Raw genomic sequence first — 26,673 nt, 5'->3', positions numbered from 1 at the left:
GAATTATCTATCAACCCCGGTCGTCCTGCAGGCCAAAACGCTTCTCTGTACCCTCGTGGACTGATGCCTGCAGAGATGCGATCCGAGACCGCAAACGTGCCTTACGCCAATTAGAGCGCCATCCGACCCAAAAAAAAAATTGTTCAGTATAAACGTCTTTGAGCCAAAGTTCGTAGCACTGTGTGCGAAGCTAAGAAGACGTCCTGGACAAAGTACGTCAGTTCATTGAAAAACAACGTGCCAGCTAACACCGTATGGGACAAAGTCAGTCGAATAATGGGGAAACGTAGTTCTGTAATTCCGGACCTTCTGTACAATAGAGTAACGACCACCAGTCCCATAGAAATTGCTGAAATATTCGCTAGCTCATTTTCACAGGTAAGCAGCTCAATCAATTATGATACGGAATTTCTCAAGATAAAAGACGCTGCAGAGGAACGAAACCTAAATGTTAAATCTGATAACAATGAAAACTACAATGTACAGTTCACATCAGAGGACTTGGAGGCGGCACTAGACACATCCCCTGGCCCTGATAAAATCCAAAACAGCTTGCTTCGCCATCTTCCGCCAGCTGGAAAATCCTTTCTTCTGTCAATATACAACAGAATCTGGACTGAGGGGGTTCCGCTATTGTAATCCCAGGCGAGAAACCGGGAAAAGATCCTTCATTATCTGGCACTTATAGGCCAATTTGTCTCACCAGCTGCGAATGTAAGGTTGTGGAAAAGATGATAAGCAAACGCCTGATGTCGGTACTCGAATCGGAAACTCGATTATCTAATATCCAATGTGGTTTTCGTAAGCACAGATCTGTCGCAGACCATCTTAATCGGCTTGAGACCGCCATTAGAGATGCTTTCCTCAAGAAGGAGCATCTTGTGGCTGTCTTCTTTGATCTAGAGAAAGCTTACAACACCACATGGCGTCATGGTATTCTGCAAACTCTGCATGATTGGGGACTTCGTGGCAGTCTCCCAACTTTTGTTGCGAAGTTCATGGCAGAGCGGTATTTCCGAGTTCGAGTAGCACCACAATTTCTAATAAATATCTCCAAGAAAACGGCATTCTGCAGGTGTCTGTATTAAGCACTCTTCTTTTCTGTATTGCGATCAATGGAATGTCCATTGTGTGGGTGATCGAGTATATTCTCTCTTGTAAGTTAATGACTTCAGTTTATATTGCAGCTCCCGATATCTTCCATCCATTGGTCGATAGTTGCAACTGGTCATCAACGTGCTATCAGAATGGGCTGTTCGCAATGGTTTTAAATTTTTCACTCTAAAAACGCAGTGTGTCCACTTCTATAACCATCGTGGACTGCATCCATATCCTGAACTGCGTCTTAATGGAGTAGAATTGCAGTATACAGACACTGCGAAATTTTTAGGTCTTATCTCTGATTATAAATTAACGTGGGAGCGCATATACGTGATTTTAGACTCTTCAACAAATACAGCAAATTTAAATGGTTTAATTATGTGTTACCTAGTGAACTATGGCTTTGATGAGACGAGCATGCGCAATGTTATGTCTCTAGAACTTAGAAATTGTCGGCTGGCCCATTCTTTTTGCTGCTATGTGTACATTCCCTCCAAACATGCCGGAAATTGTCTTGGAACATATAGTGCTACGACATTTTATATTATCACCATCTTCACAGCAAAAAACCTCCAGTTCCTTATTTTGGAGGTAGAAGGTTTGGGCAGAGACATTTGTAAACCACCTTATATGTCCAGTACGCCTGCCACTGCCTTGTTTACTGTATCAACAACACAGTATGGCAGTCAGAGTGCTTTACAGAGGAGGTGGGCGAATGGAGGAGGGTACATTGTAGACTGCATAGTGACAACACAATGATTCGCGAATCACTTTTTGGACATCTCTGATCTAGAGTAAAGTTAAAAATAAAGGTGATAGTGCATCTCCTTGACTTGAGAAACGTGGGATTTGATGGCAGGGACTGGGTTAATCTTGCTTAGGATAGGGATCGATGACGGACTTTTGTGATAGCAGCAATGAACCTGCGGGTTCCTTAAACGCCATTTGTAAGTAAGTACTGCCTACAACGAGGGGAGGTGTCTGAATTCAGCAGCTTTCACAAGTGACATTGTTTCATGGGTTAAACCAGATAACATTATGATATGTCTCTGGCTCATAGACTTGTTAAAGAAATCCGGGCCTGTCAAGGACATGGGTAAGGTTACGAAAAACTGTCTGTAACCTGTATATCAGATTACATTTTCTCTGTGGTCTGAGTGAGCATCGTGGAGTGTATGAGAAATCGTTAGTCATGGGTGTACATTGTACATGGAATAAGTTACTTACTTATGGCTTTTAAAAAATCCTGGGGTTCATCGTCGACCTCACATAAGCCCACCATCGGTTAATATTCTAAAAAAAGATTAATCCAGTCCCTACCATCATAACCCACGTCCTCAAATCCATGTTAACATTATCCTCCTAACTACGCCTCAGCCTCCCCATGGTCTTTTTCCTTCCAGCCTCCCAACTAAACCTCTATATGCATTTCTACATTCCCTCATATGTGCTACATGCCCTGCCCATCTCAAGCACCTGGATTTAATCTTCCTAATTATGTTAGATGAAGAATACAGTGCATGCAGTTATGGGTTGTGTAACTTTCTCCTTTCTCCTGTAACTTCATCCATCTTAGTCCCAAATATATTCCTAAGCACCTTATTCTCAAATACCCTTAACTTTCAGTCCTCTCTCAAAGTGAGAGTCCAAGTTTCACAACCATACAAAATAACCAGGAATATATCTGTTTTATAAATTCTAACTTTCAGCTTTTTTGAGAGCAGACTAGATGACAAAAGCTTCTCAAGCGAATAATAATAGGCATTATTCATATTTATTCTGAGTTTAATTTCCTCCCGATTGTCATTTATATTTGTTACTATTTCTCACTGATATTTGAATTTTTCCACCTTTTCTAACGATAAAATTCCAATTTTTATATTTCTCTTTTGTACAATGTTCTGGTCACGAGACTGACCACATACTTGTCTTTTCAGGACTTAGTTCCAAAGCTATCTCATTACTTGCTTCAAGTAAAATTCCATTGTTTTCAGTACATACTGTAAAGGAAGCAATCCTTGTGCTTGTGCTCATTTAGGAGTTACGTAAGTAAAGTATAATAATTTACAATTAGTCTAAAACTTCTCTGCTTTCTTTGGTCTGCCTTTACTAAATTTTGTTTTCTTCTAAGTTATATGACATTCTAAATTGCTAAAGTCTAAACTACTTATTCATACCTGTTAGTGCCAGTAGTGTTTATTCATCTTTATTTATTTCAACTTAATTGTAGCTAAGTTATTAATTAATAGCAAATCTTTACTTATAGCAACTTCATATTTTTATATAACGTTTTTTTTCTTTTAAGTTGGATACCCTGATTCTTGACAGTAATAATCTGGTTATCTCTGATAGAACATTGTACAATGACCTTCACTCACCCCATTCCCCTATACCTGCTGACCAGAACCCTCTCTCTCACCCTGAAGCATTCAACATTTTAACAACAGCATTTCCCAAGAGATATTCATCCCTTCACGTAGCCCATATTAACGCTCAGAGTTTTGGTTGCACACTTTGACGAAATTCAATTCATTTTCTCGAATCAGAATTTGCATGCTCTTTTCATCTCTGAATCTTGGCTAAAGCCTACATTGTCCTCAGCTATATTACACCTAGATGGTTATACGCTATTAAGAAATGATCGTTTAAAAAAACAAGGAGGTGGCGTTGCTCCATATGTTAGATCAGATCTCAATCCCAGAATAATATACACGTCTCCTGGCGAGTATGCCGGAAAACCTGAAATGTTATTTGTAGAAGTCTCGACAAGCTTTCAGAAATGTCTTATTTGTGTAATTTACCAACCCCCGAAGATTAACGATATTGCAGAGATCGGGAGATCGTTGTTGGAATTCATCATAGATTATGAACACGTCCAAATAATAGGTGATCTTAACACAAATTTGTTAGCCTCTGATTCGAACTACACGAGACATCTATTGACCATGTTCCAGGCTCTTGATCTAGCAGTCCTTCCCCTTCAACCCACCCACCATACCCAATCTTCCGAATCCCCATTAGACTTAATTATTACGAAGAATGCAGACAAAGTACAAAAACTTGGACAATGTGCGGCTTCGGGAATTTCGTAGCATGATATTATTTATCTAGTATATTCTTTGAAGTGTCCCAAGCCCACGCCTAAACTCATAAGGTACCGTGACTTGAAATGTGTTGATGAAACCCAACCACTTGAAGACACAATGAAGGTGCCCTGGGACTCAATATGGACCTTACATATTGTTGACGAGAAAGTTGTTAAATTAAATGAGTACATTATAAATTTATATCACAAGCATGTTCCTATCAAATCTAAACGCGTAAAAAGGACACAAGCACCATGGATGACTGCTGACATACGTAGTATGATTATGGACAGAAACACCGCACACAAAACGTTTAAACATGACAAGACACAAATCTCTTATAATTATTACAAACTCTTACGTAACAGAACTACTCAAGCCATTAGAAACGCAAAACTGAGACATTTTCATAACATCTTGAAGGTGGGAGCTGACCCTTCCAAACTGTGGAGAAACTTCCGGACAATTGGTTTAGGAAAACCCAGGACTCAGGTAGACAGTGTGCCAGTTTCTCTTGATGAACTAAATGACCATTTAGCAATGGTACAACGGTACAGTCAATAACCTTGGATACGGTTGACAAACAGCAGACACTTAACGAATTACAAATGTAAGTCACTTATGTTACAGAAACTGAAGTAAGAGCGGCAATAAAACGTATTACTTCTAAAGCTGAAGGTGTGGATAATATTGGTATAATATTATTGAAGAAAATATTGGACATAATACTGCCGACATTAACACATATATTCAATGCCTCACTCATAACTTCTACCTACCCGAACCTCTGGAAGAAAGCCTTTATCCGTCCGATCCCCAAAATTAAAACATCATTATGTGCAAATGATTTCCGCCCAATTAGTATCCTACCTGCTCTATCTAAAGCTCTGGAACGTATTGTTCACAAACAACTAATGAACTATGTAACCGAACATGCCTTATTGGACGAATACCAATCCGGGTTCATAAATGGACATAGTACTACTAAAAGTGAATGAGGATATACGTGAAGCCACGGATGAACATAAATTAACATTACTGACATTACTTGACTTCAGTAAGGCATTTGATACAGTTTACACGGACCTTCTATTATGAAAATTAAGACTTCTGAATCTTTCTGAAAGTTCTATTACTTGGTATGAATCCTACCTTCGCGAACGTCAACAATGTGTCATTGCATGCGATTATTCTTCAAAATGGTGTGTCATGAAATCTGGAATTCAACAAGGATCAGTTCTCGGACCTTTACTCTTCATGATCTACATTAATGACGTGACTAATATGATAAAACACTGCAGATACCATATGTATGCTGACGACTTGCAAATTTACTTACATTTCCACCCTGACGAGACTAGTGACGCAGTAAATAAAATAAACGAAGACTTGAATTCGATTTTACTGTGGACACACAAATTTGGATTAAGGTTAAATCCAGAGAAATCGCAAGCAGTCGTAATGGGACGTAATCGTCTACGAAGCACTCTTGATAGTAGTACTATACCACACATAATATTGAATGGGATTATTGTTAAATACAGTGAAACAGTTAAAAATCTTGGCATTTTTATGGATAGCGATCTAAATTACTCAAGTAACACATATTTGCAAAAAAAACATTTTCTCAACTTCACTCCTTGTTTCATATAAAAGAATTTCTACCACTTAGCCTAAAAAGGAACCTTATTCAGACGCTGGTAATGCCACATTTTGATTATTGCGATTCCTTGCTAACTAATGTAAGTTCACTCTTAGCTTAGAGACTACAACGTGTTCATAATGTGTGTATACGATTCATCTGCAATACATAAATTTGACCATATAACTTCCCTCCAGTTACTTTCATGAGTGCGTCTGAAGGAACGAAGAACAATACATTCACTGTATCTTCTGTTTAGAATCATGCATACTTCTACTCCAAATTATCTGTTATCGCGCTTTCAATTTCTTACAACTTTTCGAAACCGACATCAAGCACTTCTTTCTATCCCTCATCATAGAACGTCTTTATACTCATCCTCCTATACAGTAGAAATACCTCACCTCTGGAATCCTTACCTAATGACGTCAGGGACTGCCGGACTTTATCACAATTCAAAATTAAATTGGAAAATTTTGTCTTAGTTAATGTTTTTTAGGTATTGCTAGAAGTATTGATTTGTGTTTTTTTCTTTTTCTTTTTTAACCTAGATTAAAATTGCAAGTTTCTTGTTTATGTTAGTTAATTAGTTAGACTTAATCACTAATTTAAAGTTTGTGTGACTGCAACCTGTATATTTTTGTGTGGCTTTACTTTGTTTATAGTGTTTTTTCTCTCTCTTTATTTCTTGTGTAGCTTTACTTTGTATATTATAGTGTATTTTTTTCTGTTTATTTCTATTATTGTATTTGTATTCCTGGTGTTGTGGAAGAGAAGGCCTGATGGCCTTAACTACACCAGAATAAATAAATAAATAAATAAATAAATAAATAAATAAATAAATAAATAAATAAATAAATAAATAAATTAATTAATAAGTAAGTAAGAAAAAATAAATAAATAAATACTGTGTGCGAAAAAAACTTCTTACGAGTAATAGCCAAAATTTAAAATGTCAGTTAGAAAGGGGGACAAACTTCTAACTCCTTCCATTTTGCTGCCATTGCTGTAAGAATTTGATACGTAGCAAAATGTTCATATAGTGACGAGTGCTTGTTTCATTGAGGTATGAGTTACATGGACTAAATATTCTTGTACATTAATAAGAAGTCCTTTTTTGGCAAACATTTCTGCAGTTTCACTGACAGAAATCCCACACTGTGAGAGGATGCTTTGAAGGACAAGCCATTTTCCATCATTAAAGCAGTGTATATATACGACTAATTTTGTGGCATTACTTTTTGTTTGAGCTGTGGGCCAGGACACATCATGGATACCAGTTTTGCAAAAAGAACTAGTATTCAGTAAACATACTTTTCCGAATTCAAAGAATCTTCGCAGCTGTCTTCATTGTGTGGATTTTATTTTGGTAGGTTATTTTATGACGCTTTACCAACATCTTAGGTTATTTAGCATCTGAATAAGATGAAGGTGATAATACCGGTGAAATAAGTCCGAGGTCCAGCACCGAACGTTACCCAGCATTTGGTCATATTGGGTTGAGGGAAAACCCCGGAAAAAACCTCAACCAGATAATTTGCACCGACCGGGAATCGAACCCAGGCCACCTGGTTTCGTGACCAGACGTGCTAACTGTTACTCCACAGGTGTTGATCATTGTGTGAATTTGTCCATGAGAGTTTCTTGGTCATTGTCCAGTATGACAATAAAATCAAAACAGTTGATAAGTTCCACCAGCTGTAGGAACTGAGTCATATGTATAATGATGTAAAAGTAATCGAAATTGAAGATACGGAGCGATTACATTATTCTGATCCATTTTTTGGGTTTGGAGACTGAAAATGGGAGAAGAGAGGAAACTGTTTACAAATAAGTTAATTTACTCACAAACTGCTTTCACACGCGGACTTATATTCAGGTTGGTGGATGCGTGGGTGGATAGATGAATGTATGGAAGGATATGTGGAATGTTGGCGACAGCCAAATAAACAAACATACACAAAGGCAGACAGAAAAAGAGACAGATAGAGAAAAAGAGAGAAGTACAAAGACAGACAGGCATACAGATAGACAAACTCAAGAGATATACAGACAGATTTACAAGAAGACATGGCAATTCAGAGTACTGAGCTCTTCATTTGAACAGAAACCACGTCGATATTAATTAAATATTTTTATTCTTCGACATTATGATTAATATAAAGCAGTGAAACCAAAAACGAAGTAAAGGCTCACACACTTCACTCACCCCTCAGCAAAGACTTCATCTTCTTCTGCCGTTACTTCCAATTTGAACTCCTTCTCCACATTATCCAACTTATGTGTCTCCTCCTGCAAAACATTATGTAAAGCAAGGCTATAGGATAATAGCAGTTGAAGAATCAATGTACGGCAGTTTATATGCTTTAGAGTTGATTTTAAATCCCACTTAAAAGATTCAAACATTTTCTGTGAAAAATGCAAACAAATTAAAAAAAAATACAAGGACAAAAAAATATGGTATTTTGCAAGAAACATCGCATTTTAAATAAGAATTTTATAAACAATACGCCAATTGGAAAAGTAAATAAAAATGACACTCGCATGATATTCTGGAATTGTCATACATAGGTGAGTAGGAATCAGAAAGAGCAAGTTGACACGTGATCAAACTGTTAGGGTAAAATTGGTAATGACAAATTTTCTCCAGGGAAGTTTGAAACTATTTCATATATTTCTGGATTTATAGCAAGCATACAACTAAGTTAAAGAAATGAAGGTTTTTAAAACTCTAAGAATATGAAAATGAGGGAAACTAATTTCGAACTTGTAAAGAACAATGGAAGAAATAATGTCACATGTGAATATTGAGGGCGACTGTCCTGCCTACTATCCAGATCACATAGGTCGCTCATCCCTATGTTAAAATCGGTAGCACTTTGAAGAAAACAACAGCCTGGATCGCCACCCGTCCGCCATAAACAAACATGAGATGGCAGTACAGCTGCTAATGCATTTCAAATGGGAGTTATGACGTGACTTCTTATGTAACAACTAGATGGCAGCATAGTAAACCCAGGTCGAGGTGGGTTCCTCAAAGTTGGTGACCAAGGGGTGCAATCGTGGCTCTCGTGATTTTCTTTTCGAACATTAATCAACTTATCATCACCCAGGCCTTTTCGTTCTCTTGTCTTTTTCATCGTTTTATATTTCTCCTCGCCTGCCACCATTGCATGTGGAATGCCCACCACTACATCACAGCCATTTTCATCTCTCCATCCCCGCTGTTTTGGGTATAAGCGTGTTCCTGTTCAAGCGCATGTGCCGAACACAATGCGGTGCTTTAGGTGCCAAAGGTTCGGACATACACAGAAACGCTGCACGAACAACATCTTATGTGCAAAGTACAGCAGTGGTGACCATGGGGACTCCCCACGTTCCACCGCTGTACACTGTGTCAATTGTGATGAGGACCACAGCTCAAATTCTAAAGATTGTCCGAAATATATTACAGAGAAGGCAATTAAAGAACTCCGGGAAAAAGATAATATTACCTTCTTTGAGGCGCGTAAACGTACTCTTGAAGACGAAAAGGAACATCGAGAAAAATCACATTCTTCAGTATTGCAGAAAGCAATGGAGAGTATAAATATGGGAACTCAAACGCCACCTCTTGAAGATCTACCTGGGAAGCCAACTGAGACTGCAACTTAGACATTTTTTTTGACGCGGCCACACAGTCTGATGCCTCGGACAACAGCTGTGGTCTTGAAATCAGGCCTTTTAAGCCAAAAAATATAGTCGCGCTGACATCCAGACAGATTCGGCGCCTGTGAGGACGTCACGACGTCGCACTCCTCGTCGGGATGAGAAATGTAGAACACGCTCTCGATCCCATAGGCCTACTCGTTCTAGATCAGGATGAGGAGGGCAACGTACTGAAAGCGAGTCACCACACTCGAAAAGTAAGCTGTCGCAGTCTAAGGCACAAAGTCACAGAAAAGAGCAGAAAAGAAAATCCCCTGTAAAGCCACAATAATGATATAGCTCATCAAGATGACTGATATAATACAATGGAACGTGGAAATTCTTCAGATCTTTGCCAACACATCTGCACAGATAAGCAGCTCGATAAATTATGACCCGGAATTTTTAAAAATCAAAGATGCTGAAATTAACATCTGATAACACAGAACATTACAATACACCGTTCACATCCGACGAGCTGGGTGCAGTACTAGACACATCTCCTGACACCTCCCCTAGCCCTGATAACATCCATAACCGCATGCTTCGCCATCTACCACCAGCTGGTAAATCCTTCCTGTTGACAATGTACAGCAGAATTTGGACTGAGGGTGTCTTTCCATCTTCTTGGCGTTCCACCATTGTTATCCCCGTCCAGAAACCAGGAAAGGATCCTTCTTCGTCTGGAAGCTACAGACCAATTTCTCTCACCAGCTATGTACGTAAGGCTGTGGAAAGAATAAAAAGCAAACGGCTGATGTGGGTACTCGAATCGGAAAACCGATTATCTAATATCCAATATTGTTTTCGTAAGCAAAGATTTTCCACAGACCATTTTGCTCGGCTTGAGAGCGCCATTGGAGATGCTTTCTTCAAGAAGGAACATCTTGTGGCATTCTGCAAATTCTGTGTAATTGGGGCTTTCGTGGCAGTCTACCAACGTTTTTTTGCGAAGTTTATGGTAGTGCGGTATTTCTGAGTTAGAGAAGGCACCACACTTTCTAACGAACATCTCCAAGAAAACGGCATTCTGGAGGGGTCTGTATTAATCATTCTCTCTTCTGCATTGCGTTCAATGTGATTGCCCACTGTGTGAGTGATCGAGTATCTGCTCTCTTGTAAGTTGATGACTTCAGTTTATATTACAGCTCCCGATATCTTCCATCCATCGTCGAAAGTTGCAAATTTTCATCAACGTGCTATCAGAATGGCCTCTTCGCAATGGTTTTAAATTCTCCACTCTAAAAACGCAGTATGTTCACTTCTATAACCATCGTCGACTGCATCCACATCCTGACCTGCGTCTTAATGGAGTGGAGTTGCAATATACAGACACTGCGAGATTTTTGGGTCATATCTATTATTATAAATTAACGTGGGAGGCGCATATACATGATTTGAGAAGGCGTTGCGAAAAATCGTTAAATATTTTACGCCTTTTGTCAGAGGTTCGCTGGGGTGCAGGCCGCATAGTGCTTTTACGTCTTTATCGTGCTCTTATCTGGTCGAAGCTGGATTATGGCTCTTTTATTTATGGCTCAGCAAATAAATCTAAATTACGTCTTTAAACACTATCCATCACCATGGGATACGACTTCTTACAGGGGCCTTCCGAACTAGTCGGATAGTGAGCCTGTATTGTGAAGCAGGAGAACCATCCCTGTATTGGTGATGTAATGTCTTGTTGTGCTCATATGCTGTTAAGCTCCGCACGCAGCATGAGCATAATTCTTATGACTCCTTTCACCATTCTACTCTTTACGGCAGATATAGTGAAAATCCACGAAGACTTCGCCCAGCAGGTGTGCGGTTTCGTGAATTGCTCTCTGAGCTCGACGTCCATTTACCATCAGTTCGCACACTGGAGTATACCACCACTCTAACTTGGATTATGCGACGTTCCATGTTTGATGTAAATCTGAGCCGATGTGTTAAGAATTTTACACCAGCGTTTGTTTATAGACTTCGTTTTAGTGAACCTTTAATACAATATCCAAATTATTCATCCTGGATAAATGATTGTGTTGGTTGTTCCTTCGTTTGTTTAAATACAGACTGAACCAATATAATAGTGATTTACCGCTAAACTGTATGCTTTTTACAGAGCTTTATTGTTTTAATTAGGCAACCCCGGGACAGATTCCTTATCTGTTCTGACTCTTTAAGTGCCATTCAGTCCTTGCAGTCTTTTAATTCTGATGATCCGCTAGTATTAAGAATTCATGAGCTGTTCCACACTCTCCTTAGCTCTGATTATGAGATTGGAGTAGTGTGGATTCCTTGTCATGTAGAACTCCCAGCAAATGAGGCCACGGATGCTGCAGCCTGGGCTGGTGCACTGAATGGCTCTCTGGTATATTGGTGCGAGAGGTGGCAGGACATTCGAAACTACTTGTAATATAAAATATGGTGGCAGAGAAAAGGAAAATGATCTGCACAAGAGGGAAACAAATTACGAAATACATAAAGAATAATGTTGGAGTTTGGGATTCGTCCACAAGAGCATCACGACATGAGGAGGTTTTACTCACCCGGTTGAGGATTGGCCACTGTCATCTGACACATGGCCATCTCCTACATGGCGAGTCTCAGCCAGAGTGTGATATGTGCCGTGTTCCACTTACAAGTGGAACATTTTTTATTGCATTGGAGAAAATATGACCGTGTCTGCTGGCAATATGGAATTCGGCTGACAGTATGTGATGCTGTTGGAAATGATTTTAATTGTACGAATGCAGTTCTGAGATTTTTATCGAATATAGGACTGTATAAAGTGATTTGGATTTTTATTGACCTGTTTTATTTATCCTCCGGACCCTTTACATCCGGAGATTACATTTGTTCTTTTAAATTTTAATTTTACATTGTTGACATTTCGGACTTTATACATCCGAATATTTTATAAAATTTTATTGTTTTTGAGATGTGATAGACAATTTATCTCTGGTGGCCTTAGTTTTATTGTTTTATTTGTTCGCTTTGAATACCACCTAGGGTCGTAGAATTGCTCACTTTTATGATTCTGTACAAACCACCTTGTATATACTGCATTTGTGTACCTCGTTTTACCGTGACAACGCGTTTTAATTCTTTTAGCACTCTGATTATTATATTATGTGTGTCTTTGTTTTATTAAGAATTTTAGATAAGGGCGCAAATAGCCATAGTAGCTGACTCGCCCTTTTTAAGCCCTACTACTACCACAGCTGCATAGGAAACCTGACAAAATTTGTTACCGCCAAAGCCTATAAGCCCGAGCAATCTGGGTATATATGATCTAGACTACTTTTATGTTGAGGTACTTCTCTTACAGCCCCTTAAATTTTTACTTTTCCAGAGTCTGGTTCGATATTACTGTTCCCAATCTAGTCTCTGGCCTTATTTCAGGAGTTTTGGTTCGATAATATGATTTAATGGCTACCCCATGTCACAGCCACTGTAAGATTGCTACTGCAGAGAAGAGGAGGATGGCAACAGAACTGTGAAGATGTCTTCATGTCTTGTGACATTCATGCGTATTTACCAACAATTTTCCAAAGAAACAGATAACAATCATGTGTATTTTATTTACCAAACGAAGACAAATTACAAATAATCTAATTAACTGTATCTCCTACACCAGGCACAAAAAATTTTACTCATCTCCCACCACAGTAACTGAGATTGACCTCCCTCCATACTGGGCTGACCATTAAATTAGAAGTGAATCTCCTAAAAATTATCAGTAGTAGTTAAAAAATTGAAAATGGATATGATTTAGTGAAGTTCAACATTGCACTCTCTAATAGAAAATTTGGGTGGAGAAAATTCACCAAGGACTGCAGAATGAAGAAATGCACAGCATGAGATTAACAATCGTACCCCCTGGTCACCAGTCTGTAGCAGCCACATCAGCCAGTAAATAACACAGTGAGAACTACTGACTAACATTATTCTTAAATAGCACTGACCTGAAATTCACTCTTCAAAACTGTAAAGTCAATTGGCACAGGAGTTTCATCAAATGTTATCTCAGATTTTTGATCATAACCTTTGTCCATATATTCCGTCTTTATTTCAGTCATGTGCAGATCTAATTCATTTCCTTCCTGCAACACACAAATCGTAATAATTATGTAATATATCATATGCAGTTGCTCACGAAACAACAGTGACAAGTTGAATGTCTCTTCACACTATTATCAAATCCTGATGTCAACGAATGCACGTAACCGCACTCCAGAATCAGTACTGGTTAGTGAAATAATTTGTATGAAAAGCCACTTCTATAATGATTTTGTTGTTCGTAATCTTGTCCATTGGTTTGTTGAAACTGTTGAACGGGAAGAAACGATTAATGCAAGTACACTGTCCCAAAGTAACAGTCAGTATGAATGATATCGCAGAATGGAGGAGGATGGAAAATGAACTATGAAGTAGTCTTTAGATTCGTGATTTTAATGCGTAGCTACAGACAACTCGTCCCGAGAAATAGCCAGAGTTTGGTTAATAAACTATTCAAAAAATAAAAATATAGCCTACCTACATAGATACAATTAACTGTTTTTTCTAACCCAGGTGCAAACCACCAGTTCGGCGACAACCATTCCATACTGCATTAAAAGCAGACATGATAAAAATTATCAACGGGGATGAAATAATCGAAATTATTATAATCTAGTGAATGTTCAGCATTGCAGGTTCAGTGAGAAAATTTGGGTGGAAGAGATTCAAGAAAGATAAATAAAGAAGATGTGAACAGCATGAGTGCAAAAATCGTGCCCTCCTTGTCACGTCATATCAGCCAGTACATAATGGGAGAACTACAGACCAACTCACTTCATAAACTGCACTCAGCTCAACTTCACCCCTAACGGCGGAAATGTCGATGGGCACAGGAGTTTCGTCAAATGTCATCTCGGCTTTTATGTCATAGTTGTGGTCCATACATTCTGTCTTTATTACCTTTACTTGTAAATCTAATATATTTCTTTCCTGCAACACATAAAACATAATAAGTAGGCCTATTAAATATATCATACGTAGTTCTTCACGAAAAACGGGTAACAATTTTTTAAATCTATCCACTCTATGTCCACTCTGATGTCAATGAACACACATGTACACACTCCAGAGTCAATAATCAAATAATTTGTACGGAAAGCCTCGTCACGCAGAATGCAAAGGAATAGTTTTATAATATGATATTGTTTTGTTCAAGTACTGGTACATGCTTACTTCCTTTTTCTATTTTCACATACAATATATTTCATTTCTGAATGATTGTTAAGTTATTAGAAAATGTATGACGGGAAATGTGAAACATGTTTTAAAATTAGCTATTGCATTATAGATTTCTTATCAGAGTAATAAGTAACAGTAAACAGTACAGTTGTTCTCTTGAATATTAATATGATCAGCAGTTATATACAGGGTTCGCCAGAGAAACAGGCGATTTTAAAGTACGAGCTACAGAAATTTTGTGGGTGATAGTTGGTGCTGTTATCTGTTGTTACATTGCCGAAACTATGCAATTTACGCAGCTTTACCGGAGTATAGATAATTAGAAATGTGGTCACTTCACGTCGGTATCTTTGATGTAGGTACCAGGACTGATTTCAATTACCTTCCACCCAGTTTGAGCATGAGATTCTGCTTTCTCCATAGAGTTGGCACTAACATCGCACCAGCTAGCAGTCGACACAACGGAAATATAACATATACAATTAATACATTTAGGTACAATATGTACTCAAATAGGCCTAAAATAAAATGGACCGATGAAATAATAAATCCGCCATTATCTGTAATGTCTAGAGTCTAAGGGTTCCTTTATAATGAGAGCTGAGATGTTGAACCCATCAACAAATAAAATATGTGATGATTTGATACCACCAATACCACTGACAATGCAAGAATAAAACTCCTATGAGAAGTAAAACCATATGCCTATAAATTGCATACTTACTTACTTACTGGCTTTTAAGGAACCCGGAGGTTCATTGCCGCCCTCACATAAGCCCGCCATTGGTCCCTAACCTGAGCAAGATTAATCCAGTCCCTACCTTCATATCCCACCTCCCTCAAATCCATTTTAATATTATCTTCCCATCTACGTCTCGGCCTTCCCAAAGGTCATTTCCCCTCTGGCCTCCCAACTAACACTCTATATGCATATCTGGATTCGCCCATGCGTCCTACATGCCCAGCCCATCTCAAACGTCTGGATTTAATGTTCCTAATTATGTCATGTGAAGGATACAATGCGTGCAGCTCTGCGTTGTGTAACTTTCTCCATTCTCCTGTAACTTCATCCCTCTTAGCCCCAAATATTTTCCTAAGAACCTTATTCTCAAAAACCCTCAATCTCTGTTCCTCTCTCAAAGTGAGAGTCCAAGTTTCACAGCCATACAGAACAACCGGTAATATAACTGTTTTATAAATTCTAACTTTCAGATTTTTTGACAGCAGACTAGATGACAGAAGCTTCTCAACCGAATAATAACAGGCATTTCCCATATTTATTCAGCTTTTAATTTCCTCCCAAGTTCATTTACATTTGTTACTGTTGCTCCAAGATATTTGAATTTTTCCACCTTTTCGAAGGATAAATCTCCAACTTTTATAGTTCCATTTCGTAAAATATTCTGATCACGAGACATAATCATATGCTTAGTCTTTTCGGGATTTACTTCCAACCCTATCTCTTTACTTGCTTCAAGTAGAATTTCCGCATTTTCCCTAATCGTTTGTGGATTTTCTCCTAACATATTCACGTCATCTGCATAGACAAGAAGCTGATGTAACCCGTTCAATTCCAAACCCTCTGTGTTATCCTGAACTTTCCTAATGGCATATTCTAGAGCGAAGTTAAAAAGTAAAGGTGATAGTGCATCTCCTTGCTTTAGCCCACAATGAATTGGAAAAGCATCAGATAGAAACTGGCCTATACGGACTCTGCTGTAAGTTTCACTAAGACACATTTGAATTAATCGAACTAGTTTCTTGGAAATACCAAATTCAATAAGAATATTTTATAAAACTTCTCTCTTAACCGAGTCATATGCCTTTTTGAAATCTATGAATAACTGATGTACTGTACCATTATACTCCCATTTTTTCTCCAATATCTGTCGAATACAAAAAATCTGATCAATAGTCGATCTATTACGCCTGAAACCACACTGATGATCCCAATAATTTCATCTACATATGGAGTTAATCTTCTCAAAAGGATATTCGACAAAATTTTGTACGACGTCAACAAAAGTGATATTCCTCGAAAGTTACTACAGTTAGTCTTGTCCCCCTTCCTAAAATAGGTACGATTATGGACTCCTTCCATTGTTCTGGTACAATTTCCTTTTCCCAAATTGCAAGTACAAGTTTATAAATTTCGCTAGATAATATGCTTCCACCCTCTTGTATTAATTCTACTGGAATTTGATATTAAATAAATTTGATGCAAAATTTTTTAATGTATTATATCATTTTATAATATAATTTATTATATATAAAACATATAAAAGTATTATTATTACAAGTAGTTTATCACTGAGAAATAAGGAAAAAGCTGTTAACTTGAATTTATTGGAAGCAAAGTCGTTACTTCATTATGCAACAAGGTAGGCGATATTAGGATCCTGTGTCTCAAATCTTATACTCAATATTATTATCAAGAAACGCTAGAGTGAGCTCGATTACATAAGTTCTAGCACTTGAAAGTGGAATTAAGTGCTGACGGAGAGTATGCACACAGAAAAACAAAACAGAAAAATTCGCTCAGTGACTATTCTATGTAATACCTATTCGCTGGTGTTACGTGATTAGTCACCATGGAACAATGCAACAGTGCACAGCGTGCATATGCAACCAAAGTGTTTTACAAAAACAATTACAATTACGAGGCTGCGGACAGTTCTTCTTCCATGCAGTGACTTTCTCTTTATAGCAGATCCTGTGGCTTCGAAATTTGTAATCCATCATTTCATCGCATGTGCGCTAGGCACAGGATCATGACGTCCGATATTGAAATGTGTACGAAAATCTTGTCTAGCAGCCTCGTCACTGTCGTTGTTTTTAACGCTTTGATTGCATGTGCATGCCACAGTCTAGTATATACAGGCACGAAGCTCAATATGCATCCATAGATAGTTGCTAACTACTTGGAACGCTAATATCGCCTCATTACAGACAATGCAAAATAGCACCAGCACAGTCTATTGTTCCTAGCACCCTCACAACTCAAGCTTTGCGACTGTATACACTAGAATGTGTAGACACTATGCACCGTTCTATTGTCCCATGGCGACTGCTGCGTAAATGGCATAGCTTCGGCAATATAACAACAGATAACAGCAACTTCTTTCGCCTACAATATTTCTGTGGCACATACTTTAAAATCGCCCATTTCCCTGGCGAACCCTGTATGACCTCTGACATATGTGAAGGTTTTGTCAACTATTTTCAATCTGTTTATTCTTCAACTGAACCCACTTATAATGTGGACCCTGTGTGTGATGTATCAACTGATATAGTCAATGATTGTGATCTCTTAAACATAATGTATTTTACATATGAAGATGTAAAATGTGCTATAAGACAATTACGTCCCAAAAAATCTGCAGGACCAGACTTTATACCACCTTATGTATTTAAAGCTTGTGCAGAGTATCACCACTAACTAGTATATTCAATCTCATTATAAAACACAACTGTTTCCCTAAAGAATAGAAATGTACAAAAATTACTCCAATATTCAAGTCTGGTAAAATTAATAAAATTCAAAATTATAGACCTATTGCAGTTTTATCAACACCAGCTAAAATATTTCAATCACTAATATATAAACAAATTTATACTTATGTAGCAAAATCAATTTCACATGATCAACATGGGTATATGATTGGAAGATCAACTGTTACAAATTTACTACATTTCATTCAATTTGTTTCAACCCAACTAGATAATAAATTACAAGTTGATGTAATTTATACAGATTTTTAAAAAGCATTTGGTAAGGTTGACCATGATATTCTTTTATTGAAGTTGAAACAATCTGGATTTTCTTTCTCACTGCTAACGTTAATTAAATCTTACTTGAAAGGAAGAGTACAAGTTGTGAACTTTCATGGACATACTTCTAAGCATTTTACAGTAATTCTGGTGTGCCTCAAGGCTCCAATCTTGGTCCATTATTGTTTTTATTGTTTGTTAATGATATTGTGAATTGTGTACAACATTCTAAAATTTTATTATTTGCGGATGATATTAAATTGTATAAAGAAATCAAAACTATACCAGATTGTAAGCTACTTCAAAGAGATATTACAAACTTACATATTTCGAGTATTAATAATAAATTGTTACTTAATATTAATAAGTGTATATATATGACCTTTTCTAGATTGAAAAATACAATTAAATTTTCATATAAAATAGAGGCAAAAGTTTGCCAACAGAAAATGAACATAAAGATTTAGGTCATATTAATAATATTATAAATTTGTCCTATAAAAGTTTAGGTTTTGTTATGATAAATTCTTGTAAATTTAAAGTCAAAACTATAATAATTTTCTATAATTCCATTGTTCGATCTAAATTAGAGTATGCTGCTGTTATCTGGAACCCAGTTACTAACAAATATATTCTGTTACTAGAAAAAATTCAAAATAAATTTCTAAAATGGTTACATTACAGACTTCATAATGATTATCCTACCTATAAGAGTTATGCTACAATGCTTCAACATTTCCATTTTACTAGTTTGCAAATTAGACGAAATTGTCAATCTTTAAACTTTCTTTATAAAATTATTAACAATAAGTTGGACTGTGTTGGTTTATTTTATTGTAATGCGCCTAAGCTTAAAACGAAATTTCGAAATTTATTTTACATACTAAGGACAAAATAATACTTAATCCCACAAAAATTCCCCAGTTTTCCAAACGTTACAGTTATACAATAAATTACATCCTCATCCGAATGTTGATATTTTCAATACGAATTTCTCTAGATACAGAATTATTTCTTATCATATTTTACAGAATATTGTTATTAGTTAGTTTGAAGCTACCTGCACACCTTATTTCAATTTCTCTTTTTTTCTTCCTCTTATTTCTATTTTGTTTCAATTTTTAATAAGTGTATGTTTCCTTTTCCTTGTTTATGTTTTATAAATTAATTTGTTAGTCGTGAACATTGTAATTGGGCTTTGCCTGTTATGTTCAACAACAAATGAATAAATAAATAAAAGACAAGATCGAACAGAGGCTATTTAATGTGTAACTTAAAGCTGTGAGCAAGGTAACAAATAAGTTAACGAATGCCATGTTTTAAGCTGCAACATCTCCTTGCTAATGAAACTAGTAGCTATTCATCACAAATAACCTATTCTTCCAGTTTAAGAACTGAATTTGAGAGGCACAATAGCCGATAAGTCTTCATCATAGTAGAAATTTCGTTATTAAACTTTAACCACTGTATGATACCGTAGTCCACCCAGCATTCTGAGGAGTTTGAGCAACTACAACAGGTGGCGAAGTCTGGTTCCGAAGACCAGCTATAATGGCAGGGAAGAACATCAAGTTAACCATAAGATACCCCATTACTGAATGGATGATAGTGGTCCATCACTGAGGTATGAGGACGTGAGGCCAGCAGTCAACATATCGGCCTTCTTCCTGTTAGGCTGTGGCGCCTAGAGTCATTCTAGGATACTTTTTCCGCCACACGATAAGCTACAGCCTATTGTTATAAAGCCGTATTTAGGAAATTAATAGTAATTAGTAATCCTAATAAATATTATTTCAGATAAAGGTTTCTGCTCTTCTATATCTGTGTTAGGTCTATTACTGCTTTCTAATGCCAGACGGTCGATCTCACGTTCCATCTTGATAACGTCCATCACAACTGAAAAAAAAAACAATAAGAAACTCAAACTGACATGCAATATATAAGCTATTTTGATATACTTACTACCATGTCAAATAATAATAATTTCGTATCTCTGTAGTATAGCTGGCGCAAGAAACGATTACCGAAAAGCAATGGTGGCATTGCTGTCTGTTTTGACGTGTGTATGTAGACACGCCAAGGGGAAGAGGTGCGAGCCAATGGAAGTACTGTCTCTTCCAAGAAGATGAACAAATGAGGACATCACTGTGAAAATAAAGAACGTAGCAAGAGAAAAATTCGAAGATAATTAAACGCGCAACATATGTTTACGAACGAAATAATAATAATATCGTGCGATACAAGACACGCATTTACATGCAATGGAACAAACTAAAGTCGTAATGTATTCTATCACAACGCAAGACTGATTTTATCGTTGTCATTTCTCTTGTGACTGTACTCTTGAATATCATTCAAGTTATCTCGTGACCTTTCCTCTCGCCTGCTCTTCCTTATCGCAGTGTTTGATTCGCATTTCTTCCGTCGGTAATCCGTACTTGTGAGACCTATACAAACAAACGACTACAGATAAGCATGCCCATTGCATGCATATTACAGTATTTTAGTTTACAAAAAAAAAAAAGGATGGATAATTTTATTGAAAAATGAAGAGCTCTCAGAAAGACATTAACCGCCGACATATTACGTTATACTTGCAACACAACGATAATGCACAACAATAGCACAGCATAAAAGTGTTATATGTAAATGAGTTTCTATTGTTTAAGTTTTATATACGGAGTACAAAGAATGAAATAAATTTCTCCTCTATGAGCAGACATAGGCCTACACCACAAAGGAGAGATGGATTGAAATGCATGAGGAAAGTACGTGACTGCTGTTTACTCCAACAGTTCTATCCTGTTTGGGCCAAAGTCCGTTTGTGAAGAATAGATCATGTAACTTACGCCTGCATGGAATACAATGTAACAATATACTTTACCTGGTGAATGTTACTTATGTCTCGCCCACTATAGAGACATAGGCCAGTTTTACACTAAACATATTTAGTATAACTTGTTGCTTGTTGGCCATCCCGAACCCGGACCTCCACCCCTAAGCATGTCAGTCCTTATATACCCGTCAGTCAAGGCCTTCTGACAAATAAAAGCAATTGACAGTAGATATTTCAGTCATGACAACCTCATAAAATATCCTATCAATTGAATAATCGATCTTGCTACGTACAAGATAATAACTTATAATAACTGATTTTCTTTGCATCTTTTTAACTCTTCATATTAAACAGAGAAGTGGAATAACTTCACAAAGCACATATTAATAACATTATTTTAAGAAATACAGGAAACAAGCATGAATAATATTCACCATTCTTAATGACCTTGGGATAGAAAAAAAAACGCATAGAACAAAAATTACATACAAATGTGCGTGTAATAAACAATAAGTAAACCATCTTCGATTAATCATTTCAAAACAACGTGAATATAGCGTCCATTGTGTAGGAAAATATTTTTTCATATGTTTACGTTGCTCCTAATGTGCATCATTGTTAACTTAAGAACACAAATGAATATTAGAATGGCATATAAACACATATTCAAGGCGAACTTCCCCAGGTCCCGTCTGTTGTGCAAGTTCTACAAAAGGGAGGCACTCCTATATCCACCACAACCATAAATCGTAAGTAGGCCTATTACTGTAAATGTAACCCAACTTAACCTCTCATATAACACTACACACCTAATCTAACGTAACCTAACCTTTGACAATACCACACACATTAACCAACCTAACATAACTTCATATAATACTATACACCTAATCCACCCTAACCTAACCTAACCTTTGAGAACACTACACACATAATCCAACCAAACATAACCTCATATAATACTCTACATAATATAACACCTTTTATATAATGCTACACACCTAATTTACCCTAACCTCACCTACCTAACCTAACCTTTGAGAATACTACACACATAATCTAACCAAACGTAACCTCATATAATACTATACATAACATAATCTCATATAATACCTTTCATATAATGCTACACACCTAAGCTAACCTAACTTAACCTACCTGCCTAACCTAACCTAACCTAACCTAACCTAACCTCACCTTTGAGAATACTACACACATAATCTAACCAAACATAAAATCATATAATACCATACATAACATAACCTCATACAATAACTTTCATATAATATTACACACCTAATCTACCCTAACCTAACCTACCTACCTATCCTAACAAAATCTTTGAGAATACTACACACATAATCTAACCAAACATAACCTCATATAATACTATATATAACATAACCCCATATAATACCTTTCATATAATGCTACACACCTAATCTACCCTAACCTAAACTAACCTAACCTTTGAGATTACTACACACATAATCTAACCAAACATAACCTCATATAATACTATACATAACATAACCTCATATAATACCTTTCATATAATGCTACACACATAATCTACCCTAACCTACCTGCCTAACCTAACATAATCTAACCTAACCTTTGAGAATACTACACACATAATCTAACCAAACATAACTTCATATAATACTATACATAACATAACTTCATATAATACCTTTCATATAATGCTACACACCTAACCTACCCTAACTTAATCTAACCTAACCTTTGAGAATACTGCACACATAATCTAACCAAATATAACCTTATATAATACCTTTCATATAATACTACACACCTAATCTACCTTAACCTAACATTTGAGAATACTACACACATAATCTAACCTAACATAACCTCATATAATACTATACATAACATAACCTCTTATAATAACTTTCATATAGTGCTACACACCTAATCTACCCTAACCTAACCTAACCTTTGAGTATACTACACACATAGTCTAACCAAACATAACCTCATATAATACTATACATAACATAACCTCATATAATACCTTTCATATAATGCTACACACATAATCTACCCTAACCTAACCTAACCTACCTGCCAAACCTAACATAATCTAACCTAACCTTTGAGAATACTACACACATAATCTAACCAAACATAACCTCATATAATATTATACATAACATAACCTCAGATAATACCTTTCATATAATGTTACACACCTAATCTAACCTAACCTAATCTTTGAGAATACTACACACATAATCTAACCAAACATAACCTCATATAATACTATACATAACATAACCTCATATAATACCTTTCATATAATACTACACACCTAACCTAACCTAACCTTTGAGAATACTACACACATAATTTTTTTTATTGGGTTATTTTACGACGCTGTATCAACATCTTGGTTATTTAGCGTCTGAATGAGATGAAGGTGATAATGCCGGTGAAATGAGTCCGGGGTCCAGCACCTAAAGTTACCCAGCATTTGCTCGCATTGGGTTGAGGGAAAACCCCGGAAAAAACCTCAACCAGGTAACTTGCCCCGACCGGGAATCGAACCCGGGCCACCTAGTTTCGCAGCCAGACGCGCTGACCGTTACTCCACAGGTGTGGACTACACACATAATGTAACCTAACATAAATTCATATAATACTATACATAACATAGCCTCATATAATACCTTTCATATAGTGCTACACACCTAATCTACCCTAACCTGACCTAACCTAACCTTTGAGAATACTACACACAATATAATCTAACCTAACATAACCTCATATAATACTATATACCTAATCTAACATAACCTAATCTTTCATATAATGCTATACAGCTAATCTAACCTCTGAGAATAGTACACACCTAACCTAACCTGACTTGTCACAATAATACGCCGGATAAACACAGGAACGCCGTATCGTAGCACTTCGTTAAATAACTAGGATAATGGGGAAAATGAAATGGAACATCTCCAATGAGGTCCATTGTAAAATGCTAATTTTTACACCAATTTTTTTATTTAACTTTTTGGTCCAGGGAAAATACTAGTAAAAAAAGTGTTTTTGAAACACTAGTATTTTCCTTGGACCAAAAATGCAGTATAAATGGAGTAAAATTAGTATTCTACGTGGACTATATTAAATTTTTGATAAAACGGAGATTTCATTTTCTACATTATCAGACTGATTTGGCAAAGTACATACGTAATATTATATTATTATTATATTGTTACCCATTTCAGCGAGTACTGACGACCACTGCAAAATACGACAATTTGGTCCAAGGAGCATTCTCTTTCTGGCACAAGGATGATTTATGTAACATGTTTGTAAATTAGAATTTTAAATACCGGTACCGTGCATTCTTTAATATAATTTGATCCAGGGAGCATTCTCTTTTGGCACAAGGATGATTTATGTAACATGTTTCTAAATTAGTCTTTTAAATACCGCTACATTCTTTAACATAATTTGGTCCAGGGAGCATTCTCCTTTGGCACAAGGATGATTTATGTAAAATGTTTCTAAATTATTAGTCTTTTAAATACTGGTAGGCTACATTCTTTAATAAATCACTGAAAAATAAATATTAATATAGGGATGTGGCGTGACTACGAAATTATTATTATTTTTTCGCGCATCATTTTTACGTAAATAACGACCAAAAAAAAAAAAACTAACATTCCACATAACATTATTTTAAGAACTACAGGAAACAAGCATGAATAATATTCGCCATTCTTAATAATAATGGGATAGAAAAAACCTTTGGAATAGAAATTACTACATACAAATGTAAGTGGAATAAACAATAAGCAAACCATCTTCGATTAATCGTTTCAAAACAACGTGTATATAGCGTGGATTGTGTAGGAAAATAACTTCTTATATGTCGCTCAACATGTGCATCATTCTTAACTTATGAAAACAAATGAACATTAACATGGCATATAAACAATATTTGAATAAAGATATGAGATATTAAGTAATATTTATCGTTCTTAACGTTCTTTGGATGGACAATAGCAATGAAATATGTATAAAATATAAATTACATACAGCTGAGCATATAAAAAACAGTAAGTAGAATCATATCTGATTAATAAGCTTAAATTACTCCAGTTTAGTGTAGGAGTGGCCTATATCTAACCATGTCTCCCAGCAAATTACTTAATTATTTAAAAACAAAAAAAATCATGTTAGAAGATTGAATTTGTGTATTTTCTCTGAAATTATCCAAATATGGGTAGGCAGTCTTTTACACTAGATTGCCGAAAATTGCTTTATAGCGCAACATTGGCAGTGATAAAAGTGAAATATTCGTTCAGTGGGCGTTGGATACTCTACATTGACCCTTTACCTTTGTGGGAAAACGTAATGGATTGATATACCTGTTTCAGCTGTCAGTTTGCAGCATTAGGCAAGTCCATTATTAACACAATGTAAGCCTTAACAGGAATAATATTACACTTTCATTTAACTGCATTTTCAATATGAGGTGATCAATTAAGCCATGATACCAATTTATGTAAACGTAAAACTGTGACCCGATACTCGCGGTTGGGGAAAGGAATAATCCCATATCTGCCTAGTGTTGCGTTTTCGCAACAGTCTGCATTAGTTATTTTTCTGCAAAAATGCAAAGGAATGAATTACAAAATTAACTTTCATTTAATTGCTGTGTATACTAGAAGAATCAAAGGAGCCTGCAGCACAATAATTAACTTCCATTTCAGTTTCATGTGGCGGTGGAAAAATTATGAAAATATTCAACAAAAAAAAAGTCTTGGGCATAAATGGATGTAATTTTCTACTCTGTAGAGGGTGTCTAATACTTATGGATTGTTCAACGACTCTTTCTAGCTTATTAGGATTGCTGTCAGGAGTGTAGTAGTAAATAAAATAGTACCAGGGCGCACAGCGAAATGTTTATTATTATTATTATTATTATTATTATTATTATTATTATTATTTCTCACTAGTAATGCCGCAGCCACCGGTTAAGGCGCTTGCCTGCCGGTCTGAAGTTGCGTACAGGTGCGAGTTTGATCCCCGCTTGGGCTGATTACCTGGTTGGGTTTTCCCCAACCGTAAGGTGAATGCCAGGAATCTATGGCGAATCCTCGGTCTCATCTCACCAAATACCATCTCACTATCACCAGTCTCATTGACGCTAAATAACCTAGTAGTTGATACAAAGTCGTTAAATAACCAACTAAAAAATAATGCCACTGTTGTTTACTACTACTCTATAATTTTAGTAGTAATAGGTTATTTTACGACGCTTTATCAACATCTTAAGTTATTTAGCAACT

At 36.4% G+C, this 26,673-nt stretch overlaps 1 protein-coding gene across 6 annotated transcripts in view; it reads right to left on the bottom strand.

Moving 5' to 3' along the window:
* The window catches only part of LOC138705751 (zinc finger protein 623-like), an 82,745-nt gene extending 56,881 nt beyond the window's left edge, over positions 1-25,864 (bottom strand). For 2 of the 6 annotated variants that reach the window (XM_069834370.1, XM_069834365.1), the window contains exons 1-5: positions 25,750-25,864; positions 20,473-20,655; positions 14,335-14,490; positions 13,467-13,604; positions 8,039-8,121 (exon numbers count right to left, since the gene is read on the bottom strand). In XM_069834370.1, the coding sequence (XP_069690471.1) occupies positions 8,039-8,121; positions 13,467-13,604; positions 14,335-14,490; positions 20,473-20,553 (458 nt within the window). In that variant the 5' untranslated portion in view covers positions 20,554-20,655; positions 25,750-25,864. Of the gene's footprint in view, positions 1-8,038; positions 8,122-13,466; positions 13,605-14,334; positions 14,491-20,472; positions 21,012-21,394; positions 21,549-25,749 lie in introns of those variants that run through there. The other 4 variants (XM_069834368.1, XM_069834369.1, XM_069834367.1 and 1 more) reach the window with 3 other exon arrangements.
* Between the last annotated feature and the right edge of the window lie 809 nt (positions 25,865-26,673).

This window comes from Periplaneta americana, chromosome 9 (genome assembly GCF_040183065.1).
Source record: "Periplaneta americana isolate PAMFEO1 chromosome 9, P.americana_PAMFEO1_priV1, whole genome shotgun sequence".
Lineage (NCBI taxonomy): Eukaryota > Metazoa > Arthropoda > Insecta > Blattodea > Blattidae > Periplaneta > Periplaneta americana.
This window is presented reverse-complemented; position numbering and strand designations above follow the sequence as displayed.